This window comes from Cydia fagiglandana, chromosome 18 (assembly GCF_963556715.1).
Source record: "Cydia fagiglandana chromosome 18, ilCydFagi1.1, whole genome shotgun sequence".
In the NCBI taxonomy this organism is placed as follows: domain Eukaryota; kingdom Metazoa; phylum Arthropoda; class Insecta; order Lepidoptera; family Tortricidae; genus Cydia; species Cydia fagiglandana.
The window spans coordinates 16,153,628-16,161,511 of record NC_085949.1 but is presented as its reverse complement, the minus strand read 5'-3'; the positions used below and the strand labels follow the sequence as shown (position 1 = coordinate 16,161,511).

Sequence of the window (7,884 nt, the reverse complement as noted above, 5' to 3'; positions counted from 1 at the left end):
TTAGAGAAGCAGCTCCATTCCGATATGTTGACGCTTGGAGAGCGAAATGCCGACTGAGGTCCCGGCTGCGATTTTATTATCGCAGTGCGCGCGGGGCCATACAGCTTCGTATGCTGCAATTCACTTTGCGACAATCGCGTCGCGCGCTGTCGCGGAAAAATGTAACAAATCACAATTTTAATATCGCTGCGATTTTTTTGTCGCATATGCGCGCACCGCCATATAAACCCATACGTTACATTTCTGCGACTAAATTATCGCGCGACAAAAAATCGTGGTGCGCGCTTGGCTTACCTTCCATAGTTTCTTGCCAAATGTCAAATACCTATACTATGTTTATTTTTATCTTGCTAATTATTTCAAAATGGTAAATTTAAAGACGATATTATAAAAGTGCAAGCCGAGCGCTTTCATTTGATACCAAACTCGACCATACTTTCTTACAAAAAAGATGACCAGAAATGCATGACCCCTCACAAATAGCTTTTTAGCATTTTAAGCTCTTCTAGCTTAATAACCTCTTGATAAAGCCTGCTCATAATTTAATGACTAAAATTTACTGCCCTCAACTACACGTTTACCCAATTTCATTTAAATTAGGACAAATTTACTTAAGTTCTTGAGTATCAAACTATCTTCTGACAGTTCAGCTTAAAAGCATCGAAATGCCGGGACGTGCCGCTAGCCGGCCGCGTGTCCGAAGTCGAATGTAAGAACTTCGCTTCGCTTCGCTCGCTCGTTCGAATATTTCAACTTTCCCTTGGTTCTCTCCTGGGGCGTGACTATAAAATTGTGATCTGATAACCATAATAAAGAAAAAAAGCGTTTTTGTTCATTTTAGGTATAGTTAAACCTTTGAAGTAAAATTAAAATTGCAAGAAATGTCGATAGTTTATCGATTTGACTTTATCGACATGGCTACCGCAAAGTGGGTCGCTTTGTTAATCGTACACTAAACAAAAAGTGGTCCCACTGACAGTTCGCTTGGAAGGCATCTGTATATATTCTTATATCTATGGTCAAATTACCAGCTGATTGTTATGTTAATGTCAAAATTGTCAAAAGTCAAAACAAATTAGGTGGTTGTCTGCGCTAAACCACATTTTAACGTATTAATAAGAATAGGAATTATGAAAAAAGTTCAGGGAAATGATTCATTTCATCGTATAAATTACTTGTACCAAGTAAGTTAAAACTTTCATTTCACGTACTCTTCTTTGTTCAATGTTTTGATTTGTAAAATATATTTTACATCGTTTTTATTATTTACAGATAAGTAAACATATAGTTAAAATAAATCCAACCTTATCTTCGTACTATGGTAACCTAATGGTAAATGTTGCGAAGAAGAATGTCTTGAAAATGTAAGTACCTATATTTATTTTATATAACGAAAGCCTAATCCGTTATGTTGCGACTTGCAGTATAGTTATAGGTATTTGATCAGTTTTTGACACAAAGCTGAAATGCTTGCTTTAAATGATTCTCGGTACAAAAAGTACTGCGGTTGACTGAAATAGCATTAGAAATACGAATGTTTCCGAGAAAATATGATGGAAAACAATTATGCCCTACATCTAGATGTATTTCTTATTATTTGTATGGTTAGTAATAATCATGTTGTACTGATGATGATGATGATATTGATGATACACAATTGTGTGTAAAGAAAGATAATTCAATTTCAATTTCAATTTCAATTTCAAAGCCTTTAATTTCGAGCATACAGTTGATAATAATATTTAGTACAGTTTAGTTATTTGTTCATGTGTTTGCAACAACCGTCGGCTCGACGTGTCCTTTTGACACAAAGGCGTCCTCCATTGCCTTCCATGCCTCTCTGTTTCTAGCTAGTCGTGTCCATAGTGGACCAGCAGTTTTCCTTAAATCATCTGACCATCTTTTGTATTGTCTGCCTCTTTTCCTTTTTGTTTTGTAGGCGGGCCTAATTTATTACAATTTATTAGGGATGTACCGACTAGTCGCCGACTAGTCGGACAGCCGACTATCCGGCCACATTTGTAGTCGGCGATTAGTCGGCGACTAGTCGGCAAAAATGGCCGATTAGTCGGCACTTTTTTAGTGAAAGAAAAACGGAAAAAAAGAAACCAACAGTCAATATTTACCATATGTTTTATGTCTATTTTACCAAAATACCTATTCATGGTGTGGAAACTTTTGTTCATATAATTCTCAGGTCGATCTCAACTGATTCTCGTGTAATTTCATGGAAGTTCTATACTTAAAGGATTTTATTATATTTCAGTTTTTGTTTTTTTTTAATGGTGGAGCCATGGGAAACTACGAGTATTAATGTTATTGCAAAATTTAGAGACTTATAAACAGGGCACGTTGCTCGTAAAGACGCTGACCACAGGGGATAGGTAGGCGACTACGTATGAGAAATAGAGCCTTGGAAATACCTCCTACAAGTTGTACCCACTGACGGTCTGCTCAGGATCGCAAAATAATAAAAAAAAGGCAGAAATTGAACGAGGAGTCTCTGAACCTGTAGAGAACACCTCTTTTAGCCAAGCTAATATATGAATAGCGCAACCAGAAGAGCAAAACTATTGTTTTTCACCCGAACTTATACGAAACTAATGATCTGGCCGACTAGCCGACTAGTCGGCCGACTAATCGGCCATTCGAGCGCCGATTAGTCGGCTAGTCGGCTAGTCGGCCAAATCAATAGTCGGTACATCACTACAATTTATACTATTTATGGTTTTAGGCATCCGGACATAAAAAGACAGATCTGTAAGAAGTGCCGCTGCATTTTGATATTTGGAGAGACAGGTAAAATGAAGATAAAGACTAGGAATAAACAGAAGATTGTAGAATGGACCTGCAATACTTGTAGCACTAAGAAATCTCTTCCAGCCTCTAAAGACAAGGACCCACTATGGCTAGAAAGAGATGAAGCTGTTGTTGAGGTTATTAATTAATTGATTTAGTGTTAAGTAAAAAATTTCTGTTGATATTAAGGTTTACTACTAATGAGTTTCCCAATGGTTATGATGTTATTAGCAACTAATGTGATATGTGTTGGTATAGTTATATATAAATAGAAATTAATGTATGTAACAAACAATACAATTCTTTTTAAAGCTTTTCCAAATTACCTTTGTCAACTCTTGAATCGGAGTAATTAACAATGGAGCCGCCATTAACAGGCTTTCCCCTCTGTCGAAAATAGGCGGCCAATGGTCAACCACATGTCAATCATATGTATGGACTGACGTTTATCTGACATGACGTACCTATACATTTGATGTGCCCCTCCCCCGCAAAAAACGGCAGACTATTTTGTACCGAAAATTTTAGACATGGCGTCTCCATTGGTTATATCCTCTAAGACTCTTGATAAACCTTGTAAAGAAAGCTAGTTATAGGTAGGTACCTCGTTTTTTAGCATTCAGACTAAGTATAGAGTTATATCTATCTATTTCAATATTGTTATTTATGGCATGGGGGAATTAAATATCAGAATGGAAATTGAAGAATAAATAAATCTGTTTAAAACAAAAGTTTTCCTGCACACTTCGTAGAACAATAACTACCCACTTGCAGAGCATGAGAAATGAATTTTTTCGAAGTCTAATCAAAGGTCCTATTTTGTTGCAATCAAGGACGAGATTTGCTTGTATCTTTATACGAATAACCTGTAAAAGCGTCCTTATGGGAAGCGACAACGACAAAGTGGGACTTTTTGCTTGGAAACGACACAATAATAGTTTACCTCTACCATAGAATAACCATATAATTTATGCCTCTGTCTATATCGACAAACGACCTACCATTGTAATATGGCGACAAAAAGTTAATCGCCTAAAAATCATTCCCCATTAACATTTAATTTGTTCGTTAACTCTTAGGAATTCCCATGCCATTCCATAGCTAGGGGACTTTTAACGCTCCTATTAACTGCTCCCTACCTGACAATCCTCTAAATGGGCTCCCATAACGAGTAACGATACTTAACACGACTACGCGAATATTCTATACCTACCCGCAGACTATCATCAGTCCACTCCGTAGCTTTCAAAAACTATTCAAAATTGCGAAATATCAACTAGGAAAATATTCGGAAACGCATATTTTTGCATTGGCAATCGAAATTTTCCGTTTCCACAATGAATGTTTTTTTAATTTTCTAAGAAGTTTTCTTGAAATATTTCCAACCTTTTCTCAACTTGCGCATCTGTATCCGCATTATACGGAATATGCTTAGGAGACCCGCATATACAGTTTAGACGCTAGGTATTATTTGAGAGGATAGAGTTATATAATTATTAAGTATATCTTTGGTATTAGGTATATACTTGTACCACAAAACTTTCTTATATGTATAATTAAGCCACCATTTTATACTATGTACCTACTTACTAAAGCCTATGTTCATGATGATGGAACGATAGCGAACTTGTAAGCCAGTGTTGAGATTGCTGAATCTTTAAAACCTCGAGTCGAGTCGTTTCAAATGCGCCATGAATCGGGTATGTGATCTTTGATTCTTCCATAAAAAGCCGACATTAACTTTATCACACAACACGTTTCGCAATTCGATAAACACTGTTTCACCACAATTTTATTTTATTGTCAAACACCAACCAAAATCAACGCGCGATGGATAATTCCAAAAAATGATTTCACTTTTAATTTGGCTATCCGTTTTGATAACGTTGTCTCAAACAAAAGATCTTGTAGTTAAAGATCTGTACTTAAGAACAGGGCAAAAGGCAGCAGATTTACTAGAAAAACATGGCGATCCTAATTTAATAAACAGATATCTACAGAAAAAGACTGTTAGAGATGATTTCGATAATTTAATCGCCAGAAATAAAGCTAAAACGCTGAAGAAAGTACGAGATCCAATTAAAAAATTTAACGATGTCAATAATGTAGCCACGAAGTCAAATTTAAGATTTGGGTACCGGTTAGACCCTATACTTAATAAGGTGAGGAGACAGGGGCAGGGGTATTTATCTGACTCTGGGAGCTCGAGCAGAGAGTTCAAAAACTGGAAAGAGGAATGGAAGGAAAAGTGGAATAAGATAAAAGTGGAAACGAAGAATTATTCAACCCGTATTGAGGGCGACGTTGTTAATATGGCGGCGGCAAGTAAGTTTCACATCTTTTTATATAATAGGAGGTAGAGTTAGACCAAGAGAGGACTGCAACGATTTTGATAGTACACGCAGTGCAAGTGTCATGTGTACGTTATAATTTAAAATATCGTTTAAAATAACACTTGCACTGCGTGTGCTATCAAAATCGTTGTAGACTTCTCTTGATTCAACTTCTATCTAGTTATTTTAATACGGTCGTTTATAGACCGACCGCTTAAATGAGTCCTCGCCTGCGCGGTACGGGGGCGACCCCCCTCCCCCCTTCACCCCCCCTTCGCTTCGGGCGCTGACCTTAGTCGTCCTACGCCGTCGCCCCCATACCGCGCAGGCTAGGACTCATTTAAGCGGTCGGTCTATAATACTCGGCCAAATTACTAATCGTTTCTTCCTGTCTCTCATTTCACTCAAATTGCGTCCTATCTCTGGCATAAAACTCCGTCCCCGTCGAAAAACTCTTGCTGTCCCGGCGGCACGAACTCATGCTCTATCTCACTCTCCATTACACCATGCCTTAACTCTTCTCAAAAACTGGACAGCGACAGCAAACTGGATATGTTTTACAGCACTGATTCGCCATTTCTTTCTATTAGCAGCCGTTACTTGGAGTCTATTACGACTTAAAATTCCATATACTTAAGCCTATATGGTGTCCCTCAACGATAAACCAACTTAAATCAAATGTAAAACAAGTTTGTTGATTCCTAAATAAGGCATCAATTTGCTCCCTGAAAATATCGGATCTCTCTACTCAGATCAGTAGACCTTAGCAAATATGACAATCGTTTGCAGAAAACGAAACGAAACGCTCTATATCACCCCACCATATTAGTGCGATAGATACAACGATTGTCATCTCGGCCAGGCCCCCAGAGTCGCGTTTCATAAAAGTCCAAGTACCTAATTTCAGCTTACGTCTCTCTCGGAAGAAATTCAGAAAGCGATTGCAAATTAAATGCCCGCTATAAAACGCCGACCTTGACTGTAAGTATCGGGGTATTAGAAACATACATGCCCGAGTCCCTTATTAAGTTAAGTTTCATGTTGCCAGGACCTTGGGGCGTCCCATGCGGCGACCCTAGCCAACACGACATGCCCTGGGGAACCTGCGTGCTGCCCGTAGAATGCAACGCCGAATACAGAATCTACAAAGGTGACTACTTCTGCGGACGCACTCAGTGGGTATGCTGCTCCTTGAATTTCCACACCTACGACTTGTACCAAGGACTTTCCGTGTCCCTTGATGAATCCGAAATGGAGAGCGACAGCGCTGCGGAACGGGAAAGAGCCAAGAAGAAAACCTCAAAAGAACGACGCAAACGAAACGAACGCAGAAGGAAACGACGCAAGAGATTGAGAGAGGAACGAAAGCGTAAGATCAAGCGAGCCATCAAAAAAATCATCAAGGAGGTTCGCAAAATCCTTAACAAAGGTTACAAAAATGGCACCAAAATGCGAAAGAAAAAGACAAAAACTATGAAGAAATTTATCAAATACCTCAAAAGACAGTTTAAGTTGGATCGAGAGTCAGCCAAGGACATACATGAGTTACAGATGTTGGAAGTTGACCAAAATTTCATGGAAAAATTGAATCAAATCAAAGACTTGAACCGTGATTTCATGACCAACGATACGTTTAGGAACGTAATAGTCAATAAGACATTAACGCTTAGGACTGCGAAGATGTTGGTGGACGCGTATCCTGAGTTGCAGGGGTTCTTACCGAAGCAGTTTATGAAGGGGAAAATTACCCGGCAGAGAGGCGCCCGCCGCAGCAGGGACTCTCGGCCTCGGGTAGGACACGCTCGGCCTAGAGGCGGCAAGCGTTTGAGAGGGGGAATTGTAATTCCACCAAAACGGGGCAATCGTCGGAAATATCGTGACCATGATGTCGAATCCGGGTTGTTGTATAGTTGAATAAATAGCGAGTGGTTTGGAAAACGGAGACATTTTCATTTGAATACTGACGGCCGTATTTCAACAATGCTTATAAGATGTCACAGCGATACGATACCAATCAGTCAGTATCTGACTTCGTCGATACACTGACAGATCGGTATCCTCCTGACCGATTTCGGCCCCAGCGACTGTGTGCTCTGGACTAGGCAATTTTTAGCTCGTGTTATTAGATCCTATACTACGCCCCTCAGGGTTGTTTGATTACGAGTACACATTCCCTGAAGTTGTTAGGATCATTTTGGTATTTGTTGACGAATTCTTTTAGAAATTCATTTTGATATTATGATAATCCTTCCGGCCGATTTCGACCATGGTAACCACCTCGCGACTCCTAGTAGTCCTAGTTAGTTCGGCGCTCGTGCGTCCGAATATGGCTGACGTAGTCGATCTTTGACACACACATGACATGACACATGTGTGTCATCATCATTCATACCTTAGACCGGTTGATATTATAGAATAGAACTCAAATGAATAGTTATTTAAAACTGGACTGACGAAGTGTGGAAATGTCTGATGTCTAATTTTTATTAGAATGCGAAGTTTATAATAACACTCACTAACAGGCTTAGAGAATATAACCAACGGAGACGCCATGTCTATAATTTTCGGTACAAAATAGTCTGCCGTTTTTTGCGGGGGAGGGGCACATCGAATGTACACGTAACGTCAACATAGCCATGTCAGATAAACGTCAGTCCATACATGTGTTTGACATGTCGTTGACCATTGGCCGCCTTTTTTCGACAGAGGGGAACGCCTGTTAATGACCACTCCGTTGGTTATATTCTCTAAG

The 7,884-nt window shown here is 39.2% G+C and overlaps 2 protein-coding genes across 2 annotated transcripts; both read left to right on the top strand.

Annotated features, from left to right (window-relative positions):
• Positions 1-1,050: 1,050 nt before the first annotated feature.
• Positions 1,051-3,128, top strand: LOC134673106 (uncharacterized). Its single transcript, XM_063531045.1, has 3 exons — positions 1,051-1,184; positions 1,273-1,364; positions 2,735-3,128. The coding sequence occupies exons 1-3, from the start codon at positions 1,131-1,133 to the stop codon at positions 2,946-2,948; spliced, it is 360 nt and encodes a 119-aa protein (XP_063387115.1). The 5' UTR covers positions 1,051-1,130; the 3' UTR covers positions 2,949-3,128.
• Positions 3,129-4,546: 1,418 nt separating this feature from the next.
• LOC134673056 (uncharacterized) lies at positions 4,547-7,070 on the top strand. Its single transcript, XM_063530992.1, has 2 exons — positions 4,547-5,124; positions 6,181-7,070. Exons 1-2 carry the CDS (start codon positions 4,647-4,649, stop codon positions 7,044-7,046), a joined length of 1,344 nt encoding a protein of 447 aa, XP_063387062.1. The 5' UTR covers positions 4,547-4,646; the 3' UTR covers positions 7,047-7,070.
• The last annotated feature ends 814 nt before the right edge of the window (positions 7,071-7,884 follow it).

Coding starts and splice junctions, on each gene's coding strand:
- LOC134673106 (XM_063531045.1), top strand. CDS start 1,131: ATGAAAAAAGTTCAGGGAAATGATTCATTTCATCGTATAAATTACTTG. Junction 1,185..1,272: donor GTATAAATTACTTGTACCAA/GTAAGTTAAAAC, acceptor TATTATTTACAG/ATAAGTAAACATATAGTTAA. Junction 1,365..2,734: donor AAGAAGAATGTCTTGAAAAT/GTAAGTACCTAT, acceptor TTATGGTTTTAG/GCATCCGGACATAAAAAGAC.
- LOC134673056 (XM_063530992.1), top strand. CDS start 4,647: ATGATTTCACTTTTAATTTGGCTATCCGTTTTGATAACGTTGTCTCAA. Junction 5,125..6,180: donor TGTTAATATGGCGGCGGCAA/GTAAGTTTCACA, acceptor TCATGTTGCCAG/GACCTTGGGGCGTCCCATGC.